This window comes from Gymnoscopelus braueri (assembly GCF_963280865.1).
Source record: "Gymnoscopelus braueri genome assembly, chromosome: 6".
In the NCBI taxonomy this organism is placed as follows: domain Eukaryota; kingdom Metazoa; phylum Chordata; class Actinopteri; order Myctophiformes; family Myctophidae; genus Gymnoscopelus; species Gymnoscopelus braueri.
In genome coordinates, this window is record NC_137607.1 from 39,244,116 (window position 1) to 39,270,451 (window position 26,336).

General features: G+C 39.8%; 1 protein-coding gene across 1 annotated transcript; it reads left to right on the forward strand.

The window, feature by feature from the left end:
* Positions 1 to 151: 151 nt before the first annotated feature.
* Positions 152 to 25,244, forward strand: LOC308086931 (atrial natriuretic peptide receptor 2-like; the record flags this gene model as incomplete). The annotated part of the gene is made up of 22 exons (XM_080430574.1): positions 152 to 188; positions 2,993 to 3,125; positions 3,642 to 3,765; positions 4,830 to 4,844; positions 5,510 to 5,614; positions 5,752 to 5,854; positions 6,781 to 6,837; positions 8,396 to 8,543; positions 10,788 to 10,874; positions 12,063 to 12,206; positions 12,753 to 12,874; positions 13,631 to 13,775; positions 14,308 to 14,356; positions 14,972 to 15,079; positions 18,796 to 18,915; positions 19,492 to 19,585; positions 20,699 to 20,786; positions 21,494 to 21,633; positions 21,872 to 22,024; positions 22,578 to 22,676; positions 23,761 to 23,852; positions 25,082 to 25,244. 22 exons carry the CDS (start codon positions 152 to 154, stop codon positions 25,193 to 25,195), a joined length of 2,277 nt encoding a protein of 758 aa, XP_080286700.1. The 3' UTR covers positions 25,196 to 25,244.
* Between the last annotated feature and the right edge of the window lie 1,092 nt (positions 25,245 to 26,336).

Genomic DNA, 26,336 nt, shown 5'->3' on the forward strand with positions numbered 1-26,336 from the left:
CACACACACACACACACACACACACACACACACACACACACACACACACACACACACACACACACACACACAGTGAGTATCTCACTCGGTAACCCAGCCAGTCAGTACGGAACTCTTACTCTAAGACTACAGCAGCAGTTCTAATGGCTCTATGGACAGTGACATCTTTCTGCCTGAGTCTCCTAATGGTAAGTCTACTGTATTAGACAATTACAATGTGTCAACACTACGGAAAATACAGTATCTTATTAAGCTAATTCAATTGGGGGCAGGTGGACACTGTCATAGGCCTATTACCCCATGATTGTATGGATAGCATGTTAATATGAGATTTTTGCACAATTATAGATATGGGTAATACAGAAAAAAAAGAAATTCCCTATTGCCAAGGGATCCCCTGCTTGCCTTTGTTGTGTTGTCAGAAACACGTGTGGCTGCAGACACAGCTTGCGTCATTTCGGTGTGTTGCTTTGTCCCAAGTTAACCCACCACTGTCTGGTCTGTCACAGATTTGTAGGGGGATGAAAAATAAGATTTGTATAGATGAGAGTAAAGTGTGCTACACAGTAAAACAATCAGTAATGTATCCATTTATAACTAACTCCAAGAGTGTACAAATATAAACTAATGGACATCCAGTCTGGATTTTACTGTCTATCAAATCATATGACTTTATTATTATTAATAATGATTATTTTATTAGAGGTGTAATTTCTATTTTTAACTCACATGTAAAAGAGCTCTAGATTGAAGTTTTAACTGATTATCTGTTTATATTATTTACATACTTGCGGCCAGTATCCACTATCCATTAATGGACACAAATGAGGAAGATTATGGATCAATGCATTGAAATTGTTTTACATAGAAGAGCTTGCTGTCTTGTTCACAGGGAGTGAACTGTTGGCATGATCTGGATAATACAGAATATGACTGCTGGCCACTCAACAACCCAAACGATTACAATATGATAAGCTGTGGAGGTGAGTGCTTTTTCTTCTCAAATCTGTCTGTCGGAAAGGTTCTCTCATATGACCATGTTGCTTGCTGAAATTGAACTGAAAAACGTATTATCACTCTGTCGTACAACAAAGTAGTTTATAAATGTGCACAGATCTCTGACAGGCTGGGTTGCCTACCAAGGGCTGTGTCAGTTGTGGGGTGCAGTCCTTAGCACACAAGGAAGCTTCAGGGGGAAATAGAGTTATACGACAGTTGCGTTTGTGGCGCACCTATGGGCAGAAGTGAAAGCCCTTTTGGAGGTGTGCTGTAGGCCTATAGAGGCCCCTCAACATATGATTCTAGTTTGCGGATGATTGGATGTTGCATTCATAATAAATTATAGGCATTTTGAAATAAATAGGCCCTGCCAATAAGTGCCTAATTTGTGCCTAATTTGGTGGGGATAAAAAACATGTTTCTGCCACAGACAGTGACATTTCTAGCATTTGTTGCCCCATATGGGTGGAAGTGAAATCGCTTTTTGGCTCTGCGTTGTTTAAAGGCCCCTCAATGTGTGATTCAAATTTGGGGTAGGACACTGTGTTCACGATTTGAGAAATTCTTTACGAAACAGGCACCTCCTGCTAATTTTGGATGCCAAAGTGAGGAGGGGAATGTAAACATGTATATACATGTTATAAATTAATTGTATTTTATACTGTACATGCATGCATTTGTTGTTGTATGAGGCATGTGTCTGTGTGCTCTGTTTTATGTAGCCTACTATACATACCTCACACCATGTATTATGTATATACTATTTAATCTGCCTGTGTGTGCATGTGTATATACATAGGTGGGTACTTTATTAATCCTGAGGGAACTTTCACTGTTTCACCAGCAAAACATTTTGTTTCAGTAGTAGCCTATTGTCAGGATCTTTTATTTTGTAGTGATATTTGATTGTTTCCTGTTTTCTGTGGTGTACTTAGATTTTAATTTACTGCTGTGTTTTATTTTAAAGTAATGTCCCAAGTGTTTCCTGTTGTCCTTGTAGCTGTTTGCCCCAGCCAATCCCTATGTTGATTGTCTTAAGTTTCACCTGTGTCTAGTTAGTCCCCTGTGTATATATTTTCCTGTTTTTTTGTCAGGTCTTCGGTTTACTTAACCCCTGTTTGCTGTTAGTTTTGCCACCCTGAGTTTTGTATGGACTGGAGAATAAAAATCAAATAAGGGTAGGGAAAAAAATCTTCAAAAATAGCCAAAGTAGCATCAGTGTTGTGGGCTTGTCTTGTACTGCAGTGGTTCTCAAAGTGGGGTCTCGGGACCCCCAGGGGTCCTTGAAGGGGTTCCAGGGGGTCCCCAGCAAAATGTGTTAATAGCATCAAAATCAGTTTAGCCACATCAACACTATAGATCAGATTTTTTTAAATAGCTAATCTACAATGTACTGTATTGTAGATTGTAGTCACTGCCCATCTTTCGCCAGGCTGAAAATCCACCTCTTCAGGAAACACTACCCTTCCTCTTCGCCTTGCCTACTTGTTGTTAACTAGTTGTACAAACTCTTGTTTTATTGTATCTTGTTTATTCGTTACACTTATTTGTTTTAGCTCTTGCTCATTTGATTTTCCTACTTTGTCTCATCTGTTTATGAAAGTAGGTAGCTGATATATTGCACTTTTACTTTAGCGCTAGGTATACTCTTGGTTGCTTGTTTTAGAAGAGAATGCACTTAATGCTTCTGGTGATTAGTAGTTTCGTTCCCCACCTATGTTGAATGCACTTATTGTAAGTCGCTTTGGATAAAAGCGTCTGCTAAATGACTGTAATGTAATGTAATGTAATGTAGATTGGCTATTTTGTAGATCAGCTATTTAAAAAATATATATCAATTCAATATTTTTGAAATATACACAAATCTTGTCCCTGCCACAATATATTTTCAAATAGGGGTTCGCGGCCAAATACATATTAATTTGGGGGTGTTTGACATGGAAACGGTTTGAGAACCACTGCTGTATACTGTACCCTTGTGTACCTCGTCCAGGTCTGGAGATGTCTTGGGTGCAGCGACCTCCAGAGAAGGTATCCAACGGGGAGGAGTTCAACGTATCCTACACTGTGACAGCCTCAGACTCCTTCTATGAATATGCAGTCAAGAACAAGATCTTCCTGTTCAGGTGAGCGGTTGCATAAGCACTTGTCTGGAATTATGACTTGCAGCCCAGCCCATGCAACACTGCACACACATTTACTGGGCAAGTATGCACCTGTGTATGTACTGTACACACATATTTTACAACCATGAATACCATTCTTTACATAGTCACACATTAACTTACAGCAGCCAATAATGAAGAAGAGGAAAAATGTTCACAAGTATGTATATCTCCTGCAAATGCCATTTATCTGAAGTTCCATCACACAAGATAAGAAAGACAGTGACACGCACGCACGCACGCACGCACGCACGCACGCACGCACGCACGCACATACACTTATGTTGGCATATACTGCGCCACCTGCCAACCCACTCCCACGACCTCTCCCATACACTGATTGTACATAACTGTACAAACATGAACTTTTGCTAGCTGACAGCTGCTACCATGCTGTACTATTATTGTGTGCACTGTATGACACATTACTGCATGCACTGTATGACAAATAAATGTTTGTCTGTGATCTTTCTCCAGTGAAGCAGCAGAGGCCAAGCGTTTCTGCCATGATCACAAGTGTCCAGCCAATTGGAACAATGCCAATGAGTTGAACTGCTGCATTTACCATGCCAATATCCACTCCTGTCCCCTCGCCCTCATGGTCAGTACCCCAATGAGTCTATAGGGAATAATCCCAGAAGTTCTTTCAGGTGTTGCCCCTCTCTGGACCGGTCAGTACAAATAGGCCTACAACAACAGGTTGACGTGTAACACTGCGTCATGATTTTTAAAGGCATATTTTCCTTGGAGCACAATTACCTTGAATAGTTTGGTCAAAACTTTGCTGATTAGATTCAGAGTTCAGTTAGAAAACACTTTAGATTCATATGATGATAACATTCAATGATTGAACATTAATTTGGTCACATAGAATGTCCATTGTGTTCAATCAAAAGCAACTCTCAATCTATCCTTGAATCTGTTATGATTTGTTGATTTATTTTGCTGTACCTCATCAGTGTGAGTCATATTTTTCATGATAGACACGTATCACATCCTTGAATGTGGTTGGGCACTCCCTAAGATCCTCTGGCATGACTTCAGAGTCTAGACCAGGGGTCGGCAACCTTTTTGACATGAAGTGCCATGTTTTTATTTTCTTGATAGTCAGTGTGCCATATCAACAATTTTAATTATGACACCACATAAAAATAACATATTTCGAACAGATTTTGATTGTCCATAACAACCTTAGTTTTTTTCTTCTTCTTCTTTAGAAATATTTTCTTTCACATGTAGGGCCTAATGGTCATTAGACTCAGAGCAATAACCCACCTATCTCCCAGACTCCCTCCCCAGTCAGAGTTAAGGCAGGCGCATGCTACCATGTTCGGTGGTCACCTTATCACCGCGGTGGTTTGAAAACTACAATATGACATCACTGAGCCGCGATGATCGCTCATTCTGACACATCTCTCTGTTTTTACTGACCGACATCACCACGGTGATAGGGTGACCACCTCATTTGGTAGCATGCAGGGGCCTTCAGGAGTTTGAATGAACGTAAACTTGTGTGCAGGATGTAATTTGCATACAGATCTGACGGGACTTCATTTAACTGACTAACTGTTTTTTAAACATTCAATTTTAAAAGAAAAATACCTCTCTCTCTCACACTTATGCCAGTGTGCTAGTGATCACCCTCCCCTGTGCCTATGTTGGCAGGCACCCGTGCCTAAGGTTGCCTACCCCTGGTCTAGACTTAAGAAAAAAGGCAACTGGGCCATTGAGGACTTCTACACTTTAGCACAACCTCCCAGTGGATTTTAGGCTAGCACACTCAAGCCACTTTTATACAGAGATCCCACTGGCATAAAGACGATTGGTCATGTATGCCGGCTTTGCTTTTTAAACAGAAGCAAACAAAGGCACCCCATGTGTCAACGTCTAGTGTTACACTATGCTGTAAGATGACAGCAGTTGTTGATAGATTTTATACATTTAGAGCTTTAGCCTCCACATTTATTATCCTACGACAGCTGTACTTCATCAGTGACACTCTGTATACCTGGGCCTGCTGTATCTTGATAAAGGAGAGCACATACTTTATGACATCAGAAACATATAAGATACTGTGTGTGAGGCATTGCTCACATAGGCTCCATAGGCTCCACATTCTGTAGGCTCTATATGATTACATAGCTTAAGAGTGATTAAGTATACGTTTACGTACAGTACACATACTTGGCTGTAGCTCAAACCTTGTTGTTGCCACTGTAAGGTCAAGAGTCGCGACTCACCCATATTCTTATGGACAAATAAGTGTGTGTGTGTGTGTGTATATATATTTTTTAAATTGATTTCAAATGATTTATCATTATTATCTTTATATTACAACTTTACAGAAACAAGGGGGGATATGTGGCCCATGGATTCCTGATGACGGTAAAATAGTGACCCATACTGTGTCTAAAGCAGGCACCGTGAGTCAGAAATACTGGACGTCAAAGGTACGCTAGACTTTCATTTAAAGTGAATTTAATTTAATTTGAATGTAAAAATTGTGCTGTATAAATAAAGTTTGATTTCCTGTAGCTGAGATATAGCCTGGTTGGCTGGTTTATAATCATTTCATTGTTCCATGCAGGTGGTGTTGGTACATTTGGGAGTGACCTCGGTCATTGCCCATATCAAGATCGGCCAGATGCATGCAGCTCTGGAGTCCAAGGTGCTTGTTGTAAGTGCCCAAGGTCAGTGTGCTAACAGTCATAAACCGGCGCATTGTGACGCGTTGTGAGCTTTTAGATCTGTTATTTTCAGTGTGCGACACCTACGCGTAACTAAGTAATTTATACCTTGTATGTAATGTAGCCATTTGTTGAAATGTGCTGATGAATATTGTTTCTGTTTTGTGATAGTCAGTGATGACATTTGCAGGAAAGTGCTATTTCCCAACAGTGTGGGAGGCGTAACTTGATTAATCAGACATGGCCACTAAGGATATCATCAAGAAAGGGGAGTATAGTTTCGGGGAAAAGGGCAACATGCTGTATGGCTCACCAGAGTAGACATATAATCTCTTATCATTTCCAAAGAATGACTAATATTGATTGTGTTTGGAGTTCACAAACGTCCGAGAAAATAATTGAATAAGTTAAACTGGGGTGCCAATGGCCTAGTGGTTAAGGGGCATACCACATATAGGCTCAAATGTAGCCTGACAGCAAGTGGCGGGTTCGATTCCTGAGCCTGACAACCTTTGCTGCGTGTCACTCCCCGTCTCTCTCCCTGTTTCCTGTCACTTATACTATCCAAATAAAGGAAGAAAAGCCGAAAAAATATTTTTGAAAAAAGTTAAACCACCTTACACCAGCTTAAACAAAGAATGTAAGTGCCACTGATGACATTTGATCCTGTTCATTGTCTATGTTTTGTGGATAATTTCGAATATTTTATTCATACAGTAACAGGACAGCCAATCAGGTTCGAGACAGTCATTAAATACATGTCATTAACTGATTGTACAGTACATAACACCATAATGAAGGCAGCCAAGCCATAATACATTGGTTTGTTAGATTTGGAGCACAGAGCCATGCCGTCTGTACGAGGACCGTTCAATCCAAAGTAATGACCTCTTCTTGTATGGTTGTGTTGACATGTTTATGTGTGTCAGTGTGTGGTGATGACTTTTGTGAGCTGGAGGAGACCTGCCTCAACTGCCCAGCAGACTGTGGGTTCTGCCCCATGTCCATCAGTATAAAAGTGGCCATAGGTCTTCCTGTCACCCTCTTCTGCAGTGGTTTCATTTTAACCATGGTGGTGAGGCCCCGCAACAACTCACACATGCACCCACGCACGCACCCACACACGCACCCACCCACCCACGCACGCACGCACGCACGCACGCACGCACGCACGCACGCACGCACGCACGCACGCACGCACGCACGCACGCACGCACGCACGCACGCACGCACGCACGCACGCACGCACGCACGCGTATGAATCTCCACATACATAAATAGAAACATCTTTCCGCACATACTCATCCATATATTATCCAAAATACAGTACATATATCCTCATACATAAATACATGCATTATAATCAGTTATATACTATTCAGACTCACATGTCAAATCAAAGGGACTACAGTCTACATCACCATACCAAAACTCGGTAGGGTCAAAGTACTTACACAGTAGTTACTATTTATCATATCAAAGATACTGATTGATAAGTCAGACAGTCAAAATTTCGCTCAAAATTTAAAGTTCAGGCTTACTCTTGGGTTGTTGTTTTTTTGATGATCAAATTATCATGTGTGTGTGTTTAATGTTTTGTTTTGAGGTTGGTTTTGCCTACATAGCAATCAGCCCGGGTCTGTCTTAGACAGACCAGGGCTGAGTATGGCAACTGTGTTGCTATGTAGGCTAAACCAACCTCATGTCTGACATGCGTTTTAGATCACCATGGCCCTATAATGAGATCAATATATATCCCCCACAGTGGCTGCAGTATCAAAAACAGAAGATGTTTTGGGATGAGAGTTGGATCATCAGCTACAAGAACATAATGTTCGGTAAAATGTGTGAGATGAAACACCTTTTATTCAATTCTCACTGGACTTAATTCAGTTTAGTTTTGATATAATGAGCATTTCGTTGCTGTCGGGCAGAAACCTTGTATCTCCATATTCAACTGTTTATATTTCTTCATAAATGAATGCCCTACGACCCAGGTCATAGTACATGCAGTATCACTCGAAAGCCAATCTACAAGCTCACAACACACCACAATGCGTTGTGAGCTTGTAGATCTGCTATATTTGTTATTTTTGGAAAAAGAATACAAAAAAATAAGTGAAAGTTAAAGTGGCCAAGTGTGTCTGTAGGTTTTATAAATATTGAAGCAGTGAAAATGATTAACAAGAGCTTGTGTTATTAAATAATAACTACACTGGATCCATACACTGGACCGAACACAGGTTCTTTTTTACATTTTGCTGACTTTTGGACATACAAGGACATACAAGGTGACAATATATTATGAACCCACAGTAAGAAAGTAATAACCAGCACTCTGAAGTCCTTCTGGTACTTTTAATTCATAGATGCACAGACAGCATACACTGTCCGTGCATCTATGAATTAAAAGTACCAGAAGGACTTTGGAATGCTGGTTATTAATTTCTTACTGTGAATCTTTGTGAGCCGTGCACCCGGCAAACTGCATTACAGACTGAGTGTGCTCGTTTTTGTTTCCTACTATATAATGAACCCAAACAGGGAAGGTGTGTTACATGGGCTTCTGCAGTACTTCCAGTCTCCAGCCAGTGAAGAGTAACTCTGTCCTCAGCTGCACCACGGATGTGACAGTGTGCACCGTGGTCAACAACACCTCCTGCAAGCAGAGCTTCATTCTGCCTGGCATCTAGTGAGTCACTCTGCTTTATTCTACTTTATAGCAATCGTAGGAAACAGTGACCTACACTTAATCACTTATGCCCTATTAAATACTTTGTCTATGACAGTGTTACTTGAAAATTGCAGAAATAGTGATCTACAAGCTCACAAAACGTCACATCGCGACTTTTCTAAAAATAAATTAATTCTAATAATGATAATTATTATTATTATATTACTTACATTTAAATTTTGTATTTATTATTAAAATGGGACACCAGGTTGAATGTGGTCAACAGCTGTATCAGCGTCATCTGTATGAAAGTCATATCACATGATAATTTGACAATCTCATAATTCATTCATAGCATAACAGAAGTCCCAGATAACTCTTTCAGGTTCCAAAATGTGATGTTCATCTTTTGTTGGCTATGCATAAGGTTAGAAATGTAAAACAAACTGTAAGTAGACATGTCATGTGGCCCATAGGTCAGGAGTCTATCTCCACATGTTTCCGAAGTGTGAGGCAGCTTGATGTACAAGTACACCCCCTGGACATGATGCTAGTATTTCACAGGGACTTAAGTTACCCCCAATCAAACCCTTGATATTGAGTGCCAAGCAGGGAGGCATTGGGTACCATTTTTATAGTCTTTGCTTTGCTATATGATTCGGTCGGGGGTTGATCGACACTCTAACCACAAGGCCACTGAGCTGGTCAAAACAAAATTGTGGGCCTGTTTAAAAGTCCATGGTTGAAAGGTCACTATTTGGAGTAGGACTCCTCTATATTTCTTATAAATATAGGAAATGAATTATTTTACTTAATTACGTATTAACCTATGGATGATTTCCCCCAAAATGGACATATTTTACTCATGATCTTAACCACTTAAGCATTATTTTATACTATGGCTATTAAAAAAAAGAAAAGACAAATCTACCAGCTCATAACGTGTTACCTCATGATGCATTGTGAGTTTATAGATCTGCTATTTTTCATAAATTATGAAAATGTTGACAAATCCTGAACATTTGGAATTTATTGTCTCCGCCAGGCCGAAAGGCATGGCGAGAGAGTATGTTTTACCCCCTATGTTTTACCTCTTGTCTGTCCGTCCGTCCGTGTGTGTGTCCCCGTGTGTGTGTCCGTCTGTGAACAGCTAATCTCCGACACCATTGGCTTGATCGCAGCGAAACTGTGCACACACACTCCCTGAATGCCAATTCAGAACTTTTGCCCCAATTTTTTCACATAGGCCTATTATAGCGCCACCAGGAGGCCGCTTTTTCCAAAACAATTTTTTTGACAGTACTCCTACAGATTTTGTCCAAACATCACGCAAATCGGTACACAGTATCTCTATAGTCATTAAAACGAAATTGGTTTTTCAGATTTCTCATATTCCATCCTGATTGGCTAAAAATGGCTCCCAAAGTTTGCAGGAGTGCTCCGTTTTGAACAAAATGCCTCTAATCATGATCACAGCATGCAATTTCCCTGAAATACTGCACGCACATTCCCACTATGCCGAGGAAGAAATGTCACTTAAAAATGTTCAAATCAGCCTCATGGTGGCGCTATAACAGGCCAATTCGTGTTTTTACCTATAACTGCACCAATCTGTATACAACTTTGTATGTGCACTCCCTAGAGGCCAAGGGAAAACTTTACCCTGCATTTTTCACATCTGCCTTTTATAGCGCCACCAAGAGGCCCACTTATGTAAAACACATTTTTTAAATATTACTCCTTCCCATTTTATCAAAATTTCACGCAAATTGTTACACATGATCTCTATAATCGTGTGATCAAGACGGATCTGTTTGATTTTTCATATTCCATCCTGATTGGCTAAGATTAACATCTAAAGTTTGCAGTAGTGGCTTGTTTTGAACAAAATGCTGCAAATCATGAACGCAGCGTCTGATTGCGGTGAAACTTTCCACGCACATTCACACTATGTTGAGGAACAAATGCCACCCTTTCACATTGGCCTATTGTAGCGCCACCAGCAGGTCAAATTTAACAAAACACATTTTTAGAACAAAATGCCTCAAATCATGAATGCAGTGTCCGAATGCCGTGCACGGCCTAGGAAGAAATGGCACCCTTTTCACATTGGCCTATTATAGTGCCACCAGGAGGCCAAAATAACCTACCTGACCTGGCGGAGACCTGTGCTCCGAGGAGCACTTTTTCTAGTTTAATATTTGTTGATAGAAATAGGGAGGCCAGGGTTAATGTGGTTAACTAGGCTACTGTTTTTTCCAGTGATGGGAGGACAGTGGCAGTGAAGCACATTCAGAAGAAACACTTCACCCTGACAAAAACCATCAGGAAGGAAATCAAAGAGGTCAGGTAAGCAAAATCTCTACATGATAAAGAGTTCAAAAAGCGGCGTTGGAGAACTTTGGTTATAAGGATTGTAGGAAGCTGAATGAATAATAAACTAATCTCTATACCACCGCACTCTGACCACTCTGGTGCACTGTCCAAATAATCTGTCATCAAAACAAGGAGGGTCGCACTCAGAAATAAGTCATTTTTTTGTTTTATTTTTACATGCCTCAGGAAAGGTGGCAGATGTTTCGGATATCCAGCCTTCATCACCCTTCATCTCCTTTCCTGAGGCATGGAAAAATAAAACAAAACATTTGCTTTTATTTCTAAGTATGACCGACCCTCCTTGTTTTTGAATAATACCATGAAATAACCGTTTATTGAGGTGAACCATCCCACCCATTGCAGCTTTTTACATGCCTCTATCAACATGAGAAGGGCAAGGGTATAATGTGTAATAACCTTAAGAAAAGTGCTTTATATAAAAAAAAGAATAATAGCCTAATAAGTAAAATGTAGGACCTTTGTAAAAATACTGTTTTAAAACCAACGTACCTGAAAGAATGTTACAAGGAACATTGCCGTGAGCTGCTGAATGTGAATCTTTCAGCAACTTTCATCATTATTACAAAGGCTTCTGCTCAGTGGTGGAGAAAGTACTCAAATGTACTCAAACTAGTAAAAGTATCAATACAGCAATGTAGAAATACTCTGTTATACAAGTAAAAGTCCACAAAATAAAGTATTGGTATCAAAATGTACTTAAAGTACCAAAAGTAGAATGTACTCATTATGCAATATATAACTTTTCAAGTGTATAAAAATAATACAAATCTATTGAAAATAGCAGATCTACAAGCTCACAATGCGTCGCGACGCATTGTGAGCTTGTAGATCGGCTATATTCAAATGGCCGAAATCTATACAGGGCAGAAGTGGGTAATGTATGTTTTGTAATAATAATCTGTAAAGTAACTGGTAACTAAAGTTTTCAAATAATTGTAGTGGAGTAAAAGTATAATATTTTCCTCTGAGATGTAGTGTGTAATGTAAGTAAAAGTACTGAAAATTGGAAATACTAGTAAAAAGTAAAAATACCTCAAAATTGTACTTAAGTACAGTACTTGAGTAAATGTACTTAGATACTTTCCACCACTGTTTCAGCTAATATTGTATACACTGACATTTTTCTTTTTTTATGATTAGGGAGCTGGACCACCCAAACCTAGCCAAGTTCTTTGGTGGCTCCATCGAGGTGCCATATGTCAGCCTCATCACAGAGTACTGCCCCAAAGGCAGCCTGACAGACGTTCTGCTGAATGAGGACGTCCCTATCTACTGGGGCTTCAGGTGAAAGTCGACCAGCCATACAAGTTCACTGTGAAAAAAATACACGTTTGCAGTATGGTTTCAACAACAGTTAACTAATCGATAATAAAAACATATAGATTTTTAATAAAATAATCATGCTGTATTTATTATTAGTTTTCTTGGCAAAAATAGTGGAGATCTTCGATCTACAAGCTCACAAAGCGTTGTGATCTAACACTTTGTGAGCTAATTATGTAGATCCGACTATTTTCACTATTCTTTGGTTGATTATAAAATATCAATTACATTTTTTTGTGTTGATTTGTTGATATATATATATATATATATATATATATATATATATATATATATATATATATATATATATATATTATATTATATTATATATATATATATATATATATATATATATATATATATATATATATATATATATATATATATATTTAAATAAAAAAAAAGTGTCCCATTTTAATAACCGTCATGCGATGGAGTATAAATTGAGCTCAACGCGCCTTTCAGCCTCATCCTTCTCTTCTTTGTTTGTCCTGTTCCTACCCTCAGACTGTCCTTTGCCACAGATATTGCCCGTGGGATGTCCTATCTCCACCAGCACAAGATATTTCATGGGAGACTTCACTCCAGGAACTGTATTATAGACGACCGCTGGGTCTGCAAAATCTCAGGTGGCAAAATGTAGACATGCAACTACTCATGTACAGCCCATACAGTCATAATCATGGAACCTTATCTGCAGACCTGCAGCTTTGTTTTGACTCATCTTTTGTTATGTTTTAAGTTGGTCTGTAGTGATTGGCTAAGGTTAAATACATTTAATATTAACCAAATCAACAGTCTACAAATCATTTCACTATACTGCCACATCCCTGCAACACTTGACAATCAAGGCAAAGAAAATAAATCCCTAATTAAGGGACCAGTTACATGTGTAGACCAGTTGGTCTACACATACAGGTACAGACAGTGGTTCTCAACCTGTGTGTCGGAAATACCTGTGTGTATTTGCGACACACAGGTTTAACGACCTTTAAGACCTTTTTAATACTCTAGTCTAAAATGAAGAAAAAAAATAACACCAGTCAAAGTCAAATATTAACTAAGAAAGAGGCAAAACATTTGAATGGCCGAGATCGACTATTTACACATTATTTATCTGTGGAACCGAGGCAAACTAAATGTAATGCCTCAACTCCTACCATTCCACAAGTGCTTGTCAGGGTGGGGGTCCCCACTTCAAATGTGATTATTTTCGGGGGGTCGTACGCCTGAACAGTTTGAGAACCACTGAGTAGAACATGTGTGTATAGTTAAGGCACCCAGGTTGAGCCTGGGTTATATTTACCTTTACCTTTAGATTGCAGTTGTAGGGGAGCATTCTAAAAGTAACGCTGCAATCCAATTAAATTGTGTGTTGGATCCAGACTATGGGCTCACGTTCTACAGAAAGGAAGACTTTGAGAACGTCAGTAATGGCTTCCATTGTGGGGATATATACCGTGTGTACTGTGCTCCTGAGGTCCTGCTAGGAAGCAGCTCCAACATCACTCCGGCCGCAGACGTCTACAGGTGTGTACCAGCAGCTGGTTTAATTTTACACTTGACTTTACCCAGTGTGATCAACGATGAGTGCAGTAGTAGCAGTCTAAAGTAACACAAAGTAGATCTACTTTGGAAGATACTACAATGCAGTGTTAATTTTGTTGACTAAGACTAAAAGAAGGTTTTGATATTTAGTCGACTACGACAAAAGAAAATCAGAAGACTAAAATGGGACTAAAACAAAATGGTGTGTGTTATTCAAAAGACTAAGACTAAATCAGAATTTGCTGTCAAAATTAACACTTCTCAAGGGGTTTATCCTTCTAATAAAGGTTCATTATTAAATATTGATTGTTTTAGTCACTCATATTCCCAATGAATTAACTTCATATTAATGTATGTATGCCCCATTCTTATTAACATCCTGGTAATATTCATAATTACAGTGATGATGATGAACCCCAAAGTCATCAAACTAACAGGATAGCACTGCAGTGGAAGATGAAGATATAATGAATAGAATATCCCTTTTTACTATACCTTGCCTTCCTCTCCCTAGCTACTCCATGATCCTGGTGGAGATAGCAACCCGTTCTGACCTCGTTTCAGTGAGTATGATGGGTCTTCTATGCTTAGATAATATAAGATAAAAATGAAACCCACTATCTTACGTCATTGGCCTTTCGCTTTCAATGTTAACGAGTATGATTTGTCCCATTTTGGGGCACATTTTTTGTCCTGGTCCATGCCCATAAATAGAGACCACTTGTAACTGGATTTTTGAAAATCTAGATGTGAAGGCCACGTGAACATCTAGTTAGTTAAACACACCCTGCACACAGGCAGCTGACACGTTACATATTAATATTACACACACAAACATGTATGCACACATAAATATACATGCACATATATACTGTATGTAAATGGAGGATTATATCTATACATACGGCACACATAATGCACAATGTTTAGAAATAGGACCCAAGCAGTCACCTTCATGCACCTTCAAGCACCTCAAAGTATGATTAACGTACATACTTTGCTATTCGTAATTATTAGTTGTATTAGTTTTATTTATGTATTGTTGTTGTTGTTGTTGTTGTTGCTACACTTTTGAGGAACCAAAACCTCAACATTTTTTATCTCTTGAATTTCTTGAGATTACAACCCTTGGATTTCTTTTGATGTTTGGTGCATAATTGGGAGTTCTCCCCCAACAGGCCCAGGCTGAGGCAGTGAAGATGGACGTCATGTGGCGCCCCCCACTGCCTGAACTGAGATCAGGCAGGACCGACACTGACTGTCCCAGTCGAGCAGACTACTGCGAGGTCTGTCAGATATGTTCAGACCAGTGGTTCTCAAAGTGGGGTCCGGGGCCTTGAGGGTGTTCCAGTGGGTCCCCATGCAGCAAAATGTGTTGTTATAGCATCCAAATCAGTTTAAGCACTTTAACCCTATAGAAAGTAAAGTAACTACATCAGCTATTTGGAAATACAACGCATTGTGAGCTTGTAGATCTGCTATTTTCAAAAATAATCTTGAAAACAGGTGAAAGAATTTGGGATATTTCTTAAACATTTTAACAACACACATCTTGTATGGGGGTCACTGGCACAACATATTTTCAGATACAGTAGGCGTCTGCTAGCCTGGTAAACCCTCCCTCCGGAAATCTCATTTCCATTTGATTTCTGAAATCAAATGGAAATGAGATTTCCGGAGGGAGGGTTTACCAGGCTAGGCGTCTGCAGCCAAATACATATTCATGTGGGGGTCATTGGCAAGAAAAGGTTTGAGAACCACTGGTTCAGAATACTTAAAATCCTTACACATACATATTATATACTGTACATTAGTAGGTTAGGTCAGTGGTTCCCAAAAATGGGGGTCGGGACCCCCAGGGGGGTTCCTAAATTATTTTGGGGGGTGCCCAGATGATTGGTGCAACATTGTTTTCTCACTCAACAGTAAACAAACCAACATACAGTATAAGTGTATACAGGGTATCTTCACATTTCTAAAGTTACAATTAACTGACTTTTAAAACAGAATTGGCCAAATTGTTCAAATATTACGTAAGAAAGAGGCTAACATGCGCTCGGGTGGCGCAGTGATAAAGTGCCTTCCCACCACCGTGGAGGTTGTGGGTTCGAATCCACCGTGGTGCAGCCGGCTTTGTCGAGTTACACAAACACAATTTGGCCGTGTTCAGGGGAGGTAAGCCAGGCGGGGAGGGTAATAGTCACTGCACGTATTCCTACAGGCTGGGGTGGCACCTGTCAGCAAGGAGTGTTGGGTGGGAGCTGGGAGGAGTAGTACGAAGGCTCTACGTCCTCCCGGCGGGGGCTTCTCACTGGTAGGTGAGTGAGTAGGATACACAGGGGTGGTCTTTGCACTAGGCAAGGTTAGGCAACCGCCTGGGGCCTCATAAGATTTACCCAAATTATAATTTTTCAAATATAAATAAACAGATTTTCATTCCAGTTTGAGGCCCCTCAAAAATCCAGCGTGAAAATGCCACAACAAGACCGCTTATTTTATAAGCTTCACTTGTGGCCCCCCTCAGTTCAGACTGCATGGTCTATTCCATTATATGAAGGTGAAAATCAGTGAAGTCATCATTTAATGTAAATTTGCATAGTTCCTTGGGTTTTTGACATGCAAATCGCCATGGCAGTAGGGTATTTGTACTTTTTTGTTGGAAGGTGAGAATGGTCTGTCTCTCTCTGTCTCTCTCTATCACTCTGTCTCTCTCTCGCTCTTTCATCAATGAGAGAGTGGGAATGTTTTACATTTTTACTCTTTCTTTATGTATATTATGTTTGGATAAACAATGTACACATACATTCCATGTATCTAAGTCATGGGTTTTCAACTGGTGGTCCGTGGATCACTGGTGGTCCGTGAAGGTATTGCATGTGATCCCTGACCATGCATTTAGTAATGTAGGAAAGTGAAGATTTGTATTTTATTAAATTTTATTGTCCACTAGTTGAGAAACAGTGCAGTAAATTACATGGTGACGTATGATGACGCGTCAATGCTGTCAGTTACTGGGAAGTCGGATGTCAAGAACTTCCACAGAAATGGGAGTTAGAATCTCAAGGGAAAGTGTGCCCATAATCAATCGCATGCGTGTGCTTGCACATTCATAAGTTGCAATGAATCAGTTAAAATGAGTTTAATATGGAAGGTTAAGAGAACAGAATAAGGGCAACCATGGTGAAAGGAATAGATCAGTGGTTCTCAATCTTCTTTTTTTTAACTCTGGACCACTAGCATATCTCAGTTAAATAATGACTGTTAAGGGCTTGATTTAATTCACCTCGAATTAACAATTTGAATTAAGCTTTTCCCCTCACACCACGCCCATATCCCCCCTCCCAACACAACAGTGGTCCCCAGGTTGATTCTCAGTCAGGGTGGTGGTCCCTGGTTCATAATCAGTTGAAAACCCCTGATCTAATTGATACTCTTTTAAAAATATATTTTTTTTTCTGGGGGGTAAAAGTTGATTCCCCCCAGAAATATCAGCAAATTCTGGGGGCTCCAGATCCCAAATTCTGGGGCCTCCAAATCCCCATGTCCACAAGAAAAAGTGGAGAAAAAAAAAAAAGAGATTGCTCAAGCAGAGCAAGTGCAGGCGTTTTGAGCTTGTAGTTCGGCTAGTTTCACAACATTTATCTGTGGAACTGTGTCAAAGTCTGTGGAGTCTTGTGTAGGTGCTGCGTGCTTGTCCAAGTCTGCGCTGGATGCCTTTTTGTGCAGTATTGTCCTGGCTAATCAGATTTCCCAAGTACACAAAGTCGTCAATGACTCAAGCGGTTCATCATTATGGTGATGCATGCCTGTGTGGTGGTGTTGATGGACATCACTTTGGTTTTGATGGTGTTGATGATGAGGCCTGTCTGTAGTGCAGGGGTCTTCAACGTTTTTCAGACCAAGGACCCCTTAGCTGAGAGAGAGAGATGAAGCAGGGACCCCCCACTGCATAGTGTATACAATTTAGTTGCAGATACAATTTTGTCATAGATTTAATAGATAGCACTATCATCAGTGTTGTGTAAATTAATGTTTTTAATATGTTGGATTCATATTAATGTGTATTTTCAGATACTTAACCACTTAAACCCTCAATACTTAGTAAACTTGACCTTTCACTTTTTTCCCTCTACACCAAACCTCTTTGCCGAAAATAGCTGATCTACAAGCTCGCATCGCGAGGCGTTGTGAGCTTGTAAATCTGTTATTTTTGGCTAAAGCTCTTCTCAGAATAGGGATCCTAGGGTTCAATTGATCAATGTTTTTTAAAAAAAGTTTCTTTCAAGATTTGGCAGCCCCCCTGTAGTAGCTCTGAGGACCCCCTAGGGGTCCCGGACCCCCTGTTGAAGACCCTTGCTGTAGAGCATACTTATAAGGCATTATAACACTTGTTATAATGTTTATAATTATGTTTGACAACTTATTACAACGTTTATAACGTATTATAAGTGTTGGTCATAATGCATTATAAGCTCAGTGGAACAGCACATTATAGCTACCTTAACTGAGTTAGTTATAAAGTGTCATTGTTAGAAGTTGTTATGCATAATTATAAACATTTATAACGAGTGTTATGAAGCATTAAAGTGCATTATAAGTGCATTGTAATGCATTATAGATGTGATTATAATGCATTATAGACAAGACCTTTAAGTAAAGTGGTACCTGGTAGTTATGTGCTGTTCCACTGAGTTTATAATGCATTATGACCAGCACTTAAAAATATTATAAGTTATGATACTTCATAACCCTTGTTATAAGTTGTTATGCATAATTATAAACATCTATAACAAGTGTTATAATGCCTTTATAATGCGTTATAATTATTATTATAATGCATCATAGACGCAACCTTTAAGTAAAGTGTTACCGTTTTGTCTTGCAGATGTTTTATATTTGTGGACAGGACAGTGAGGACATCAATACATAGGCTAATAATATCCCAGAATGAGGCCATTGTGAAGTGAAATGCTCTCCTCTCTTCTCTGTGCATTTTGTGCAGCTCATTAAGAAGTGCTGGTCACAAAGCGTCACCACAAGACCCACGTTTGAACAGGTGAAGAAAATGCTGGATAAGATGAACCCACACAAAGTCAGCCCTGTGGACATGATGATGAACCTGGTAATAACCTTCTGACAGAGGTGGAAAGTACTCTCATTGCTGTAGCCTAAGCATTTTCATGTACATGTGTTGTGTCTGTTCTTGCAAATGTTGTTGTTCTGCATATTTCAGGCCCCCAATTAGTTAAAACAAACCTTAAAATGTTACAAATACTGTCAGACCCAGGTCTGTCGAGAAAAGCCTGGGGGAAGCTTTTTGTGAGATTGATGAGTTGTGGTCCCATGGCTGACTTTCCCCAGCTTAAATAAAGATAAAAAAGGGTATAACTAGCCCATTGATGGTGTAGTGGTTAAGATGCCTTCAGAACCATAAGTGCCCCTATGGGTCTAGGACTGAATCCTGCCAGAGAACTTCTTTCCAAACACATAAGGAGCTCACAAGAAAGTATTTGAAAATCAGTCCCATATACTTTTCTGTCTTTACGACACTATCTCAATAGGGTTGATGTGGAGAAAGCATATGTTGTACCACGCAGGTTAAACCTACACTAAAAAGGATTTACTACTATTATTTGACCTGTGGCTGGTTCTCGTCACTGGCAGTAACAGTAACAATAATGGTTTCCTGTAATCCTAGATGGAAAAGTACAGCAAGCATCTGGAGGCGATAGTGGCTGAGAGGACACAAGACCTTCTTCAGGAGAAACAGAAGACTGATCGGTTGTTATACAGTAAGTCAGGATCAGTAGTGAACAACATTATTCAGGAGAGCACAAATTCACACAATGCATGTCTACATTGCAAATCCTAAAGATACGACCACAGTTGAAAGAGAGATAACCGCATTATTTGTAGGAGAGATGAAAAGTCACTCAGTTAGACATATTGCAAAACATATTGAAAGCAATTAAGACATTCTCCGCCTAAATATTTGAGGGGCTACCACAGAAATGAAAGCTTGCTCCTTGGTCAGGATGGTATTCCCTTTATTGTGTCTACTAGATGGAAAGCATTTGTCTTGGTGACATTTCTGCATTACAAGGACACATGGCACAAAGTTAATACAATCCAGAGGGAAAGAAGAGGGTGTGAGATGCTAAGATCTCTCTCTCTCTCTCTGTCTGTGTGTGTGTGTGTCTCTCTCTGTCTGTGTGTGTGTGTGTGTCTCTCTCTCTGTCTGTCTGTCTGTCAGTGAGTCATTTGGGTTAGGTGTTTTCTCTCCGCTCCCCCAGGTCCAGGGCTGAGGCTGTCCTTTTACCACTCTGGCCTGGGGGTGTATGTCATGCTAACACGCACGCACGCACGCGCGCACACACACACACACACACACACACACACACACACACACACACACACACACACACACACACACACACACACACACACACACACACACACACACACACACACACACACACACACACACACACACACACACACACACACACACACACACACACACACACACACACACACACACCATAAATGAACACCATTGTGGTTGATAAGGCTCTCAACTCACACACTGGAATATTTCTGTGTATACAATAACTGGAGAGAGCCTACCCACCACTTACTAAAACAAACAGAGAAGATATAAGCTTGAGGTGAAGACACTTGTTCTGTGTAAACAGTACAGCTCTGCATTATGTTCAGCCAGTGTGAATTCAAATGAGACAACATTTCCAAAGTGATCTGTTTTTTAACCCAACGCTATCATCTAGTGGTGGAAGAATAGATGTGCATCATCCCATCTCCTGCTGAATATATACAGTATATTGTCTCTAATTATTATTATCAATAAAAAAAATAGTAATAACTTATGCCATGAAATCTGTATCCAGGTATGTTGCCAAAGCCAGTTGCTGATACCCTTCGCCAAGGTCGTACAACAGAGGCACAGAGCTATGCCAATGCTACAGTGTACTTCAGGTATGAGGGATCAAAATGCAGCAAACTGCTTCAGTACATCATGACTTCATCATACTGCCATTCACTTACAGTGTATGGCTCTTTTCCACTACGAAGTGTAACCCGGAACCTTCCATAACCTGAAACCTTTCTGTGATTGTTTTTTTGTTGTTGTTTGTTGTTGTTTACGTTTCCATTATAACCAGAGCAACCCCTGAAGGGGGAGGTACGTCATTAAAAAAAAGTACAAAAGTATTAGCATCAAAATGTACTTAAAGTACAAAAAGTTAAAGTACTCATTATGCGGAAGGTCCTATTTCACAAATTTTCGCGACGCGTTGTGAGCTTGTAGATTGGCAGAAATGTAGTGGAGTAGAAGTAAAAGTACTGAAAAGTCCAGTAAAGTAAAAACTCTGAGAAAATTCTGAGTTCTGAGAACCGTATCTTAATTTAAACTGAGCTGTAGCGTATGGAAACAAATCCAGAACCTGTGAAATACGTTACACGGCACAAAACGATACGTGTAGTTCTTGTGGTGGAAAAGAGCCATTAGAAGTTTATTGAAGTATGATTTTTAGTTTCTGGACAATTTTTATGTGTTGTCAAAATTATATCAAAATAGAAAAGCTAATATTCATGTTAGTTTTTTTCCCCCCTGCCCACTCTGGGACATACATTTTAACATGAATACGTACCTGGTTAAATAAAGTTGTAATGTTTCTCTGTAGTGATATTGTAGGCTTCACTCTGCTCTCCGGGACCAGCACCCCCCACCAGGTGGTGGACTTCCTCAACAAGCTGTACACCACCTTTGATGACATAATTGACAATTATGATGTCTACAAGGTAGAGACAATAGGAGATGCTTGTGAGTATAGACGTAAGAATATGTTATTATATGCATCGACTGTGTAGTATTGTGTTGTGATGTTGCCCTTAAACTGTATAGTACTATTATTTGATATCAAATGTTGTAACCAGCCAAAACTTGCATTTATAACAGACTTTAAAACATTTTTGTTATCTGTGTCTCGTCGTCTCTCTGTACTTTCTGCCTGCCCCTGGGTCATGTTTCTTGTACCCCTGGACAATGGCCGGCCTTCCAGACATGGTGGTCTCTGGGGTCCCCAATGAGAATGGCATCAATCATGCAGGGGAGATAGCCAGCATGGCCCTGGGTCTGGTCAGCGTCTGCCATTCTTTTGAAATCCCCCACAAGCCCATGATGCAGCTTCAAATACGAGCTGGTATCCACTCAGGTACAGTACTGGGTCTTTCATCTTTCCCTCATGTGACCTCATCAATCTTATCCTGTCACTTCAATTCAGTCTCATTAATTCAACTTACACGTCCATTAAGGTTTCAGGCAACGCCATTGTTGAGTCCTAGTCATCGTAAACCTGAATTCAGTTTGAGAACTAATACTGTAAGCTATGGTCAGTTTGATTGATTGATTGAATACTTTATTAACAGTTTGCAAATAGTACAGTGGAATGATTATACAATGGTGTTAAAAGGATAACACAAAAAGCCCCAAGGGCTTGTTTCCATTGTGGTCCAGTAAATAAAAGCATGAACCTATATAGTCAAAAACCAGTGAAGACTTGGTTCCACAGACAGTGATTTCACAGACCCATGTCAGATTTTTCATGTCCACTTTATTACTTTGTGTATAATTTTGGAACCAGGAAATGATGGTTGCTCAGGTGAGAGATTGTATTGATTGAACTGCCGTACATTGTAAAGGAAATTCAGCATTGAGAACTAAAATAAATTATGCCTTGTTCACTTTGTTTATTGTTGTCCTAACAGGACCTGTTGTAGCTGGTGTTGTTGGCACCAAAATGCCACGGTATTGCTTATTTGGTGATACAGTCAACACATCATCACGGATGGAGTCAACAAGTGAAGGTAATAAGGAAAGATTAGACGCCACACACTTTTTACCCAGTACACGTCACTGAGTCTAATTTCATACGTTTGTAGGCTATAGAAGTCTAGATTTTACCTCTCTAAGATTTAGCTTTCCAATGTAGGTATAATTATATTGTCAGGTTTCATGTGCTTCAAAACAACCATTCAATTAATTATACAATTAATTATGTGTAAAGGTGATAAAAGATTGCCTTGCTGTGGTTCATGGTTTTGCCAACAGTTTTTTTTGTAAAACTGGCTTACAGGAGTGGATAGAATTAGCATTTGTATTTGCTCACCCAACGGTGATGCGTGAAAGGCAGGCATTCTGTTCCATGAGCACCTAATCCTCTTCATCAAGCAAGTGGAACAGGGAGAGAGAGTGGCTTTGGAGAGGGGTGCAAAAATAGAAAGCCATGAGCTAACCCATAAAAATAATGATTAGCCTACTATGTACAGGCTTTCAAATGTCCTACGTGAAAAGCCTACGGGCCTGACAAAAGTGGTGCCATCTTACAAATTACTTCTTAAAATGTCCATAATTTATGTCTCTTTTTAGTCTTTTACAGATTGCACAGCCAAATCGGAAGGTTTATCTTCTTTAGCTTTTTCAGTGCTTTATTAGCTATTAAGCACGTAACTAAAAGCATTAACTAAATCTCTGAAATGTAGAATTAATTCACACTTTCCTTGGTGTGTATTGCCTAAAACAGGAAAGCTTTTGTGTCATTTTAACCACTTTAACCATTATTTTCTACTTTGGCTGTTCAAAAATAGCAGATATACACGCTCTTAGTGCGAGTTTGTAGATCCGCTATTTTTGAAAAATCTTGAAAATTTGCGACAAATCTTTGAATATATATTTTTTAACTCAAGTCTTTACTTCTGGGGGTTCCTGGGACAAAATATTTCAAGATAGGGGTCCACGGCCAAATACATATCATTTTGGGGGCCCTGACATTGACAAAAAGTTTTGAGCACCACTGATATAGAAACATAAGGATTTAGAAGACATTTGTAGAATCTGCCTCAGGCCTTAATGGGTTAAAGTAATGGAATATGTGTAATCCTGCAACCATAGCACTGAAGATCCAGGTGAGCGGGGCCACGGCTGACCTGCTTCACACACTGGGCGGGTATGTTCTGACCTGCAGAGGATCACTCAATGTCAAAGTAAGAGACCTAATTTATCCTTTAGGGCAGTGGTTCTCAACCTGTGGGTCATGATTTCTTTCTTTTTTTTTGGTGAAAATATGACTCGGTTCCAGAATATTTATCTGTGGAACAGAGTCAAACTAAATGTAATGCCTCAACTCCTACAATTCCAAGTTCTTGTCAGGGTGGAGGGTCCTCAGTTCAAATATGATTATTTTGGGGGGTCACGGCCTGGAAATGTTGAGAACCACAGCTTTTTTTGTTTCTAAAAAAAAAAGAGAAGAAAACATTGGAGAGAAAGAGAGAGAATGATGGCTGTTTAGGACATTCTTGGATGTGACCATGGAAGTTGCCATAGCAACGTAGTCTTTTCTTCAGAGGCGCAAGTACATTTTAACAGGTCATGTGTCCACACAGTCACTGAATTAACTCACTTTGTTGTTTTCAAGTAAATACACAATTTCTGTTACCTTTTAACTGTAAAATATTATTTAGTGAAAATAACACATTTAAACCAGGGGTTCCCAAAGCTTTTCAGCTTGAGACCCAAAAGAGAAATTTGGTGTTTTCCTGGGACCCAAAATAATACATTATGAATTAATCACTTCAGCCCTATTTTGAAAAATAGATGATCTACAAGCTCACAAGCTGTCGCACTGTGACGCATTGTGAGCTTGCAGACCTATTCTCACTAAGAACTGTAACTATAACTTGAAAAAAAAGTTTATTTTGTAAGAAAGGTACACATTTTGATATTTAATCACATATTCTGATTTAAATGGTCATAAACAACAAAGACATCCCTATGAGAAGGAAGCACTGAGATCACACTAGCATCCCAGACACTGGATAAGGGCACACGACGTTTGAAGCTGCGAGTTTGAAAGGATCACAGGAAATCCAATCTTCACTCAGGAGCATTTAAGTGGACACTCTGGGTGTGTCTGATATTCCTGCCCTCTATATCTTTGTGTTCACACAGTTAGTTACCTAGGCAACTCTTTGGGTGGTAGTGTAGTAGTGGGGGAGGGGCAGCTGCTTATTTGTCCCAAGGGATGGAGCCTGTGAGTCAAGACTCACACACTCCATTGAAAAACTAGATGTCTCAATTAGGGCCCGAGTGTGCTCAGCTGCTTTGCTCCCTCAACCCCGTGACCCACATTTAATATTCAGAGGAAAAAACGTCTCACAAACTGACTGTTGCTCTTTCTTTTACTTTGTCCTTTTGTCTTACCTTAATGTTACAGGGGAAGGGGGAAATGACAACATGGTGGCTTGAAGCAAAGACAGATGAGCGGACGACAGACCCGCTGCTCAGATTCATCGAGTCCAAAGGAGCTCCTGTACCAATTAGCAACTAGGGCAGTGGTTCTCAAACTCTTTAATTTCAAGGATCCCCAGTTTGGTATGGGGGGGGGTCCATGGCCTAACTCTGAGTGTACAAATGGAACCAAATGGACATGCAAGGTCCATTTGGTTCCATTTGTACACTCTCTTGAGTTACAGACCCATCTAGCCGGGGACCTCCTGGAACCCCACTTTGCGAACCACTGGACTAGAGAGAGCTATTTTAGTAAATCCTAAAACATGTACATAACTGTGTAAACAAAGTTCAACAGTGGAATTGTGTCTTAGTATGTGTATAGATGTGCAGACATGAGGTGGTGTTATGGAAACACACATATGCTAAAGAATTTGGCAATGTCATTTTGTGTTGAAACATGAATTGAAAAGAGATGCAGCCAGTATGTGCTGTAGATGAATTAGGTGATTTCAATCTCACCTTTAAAGGAGAATTCCGGACAAATTAAGTGTTATCTTTCATGTCTCGTTACTCACCTAGCGACGTAAAAAGTGGCGTTCTTTTTTTCCATATATTCCCCTGTCGTCATTTTTTAAACACCCTCCGTTGTTATAATGGGAGCGCGAGGGTTAGTGAAGTTCGTCTATTATAACCGACGCAATGTTATTTTTTTCTCTACTACGATTCATTGTAGAGTCTCATGATAGTCAAACATGCGCTGAAAATTCCTGCGAGCCTGCCGTTAATGGCGAACGATTTAACACTGGTTGCTTGTTTCCAGAATCTGGCAACACGAGTTGCCAGGTTCTGGAAAGAAACAAGCAACCAGTGTTAAATCGTTCGCCATTAACGGCAGGCTCGCAGGAATTTTCAGCGCATGTTTGACTATCATGAGACTCTACAATGAATCGTAGTAGAGAAAAAAATAACATTGCGTCGGTTATAATAGACGAACTTCACTAACCCTCGCGCTCCCATTATAACAACGGAGGGTGTTTAAAAAATGACGACAGGGGAATATATGGAAAAAAAGAACGCCACTTTTTACGTCGCTAGGTGAGTAACGAGACATGAAAGATAACACTTAATTTGTCCGGAATTCTCCTTTAAGCATCACGAGTTCCATCAGCATTCTGGACAACAATAAATGCTTAAATAGCCAGTTTGAACATGAAATATGGTTGCCCAATATCGACAGT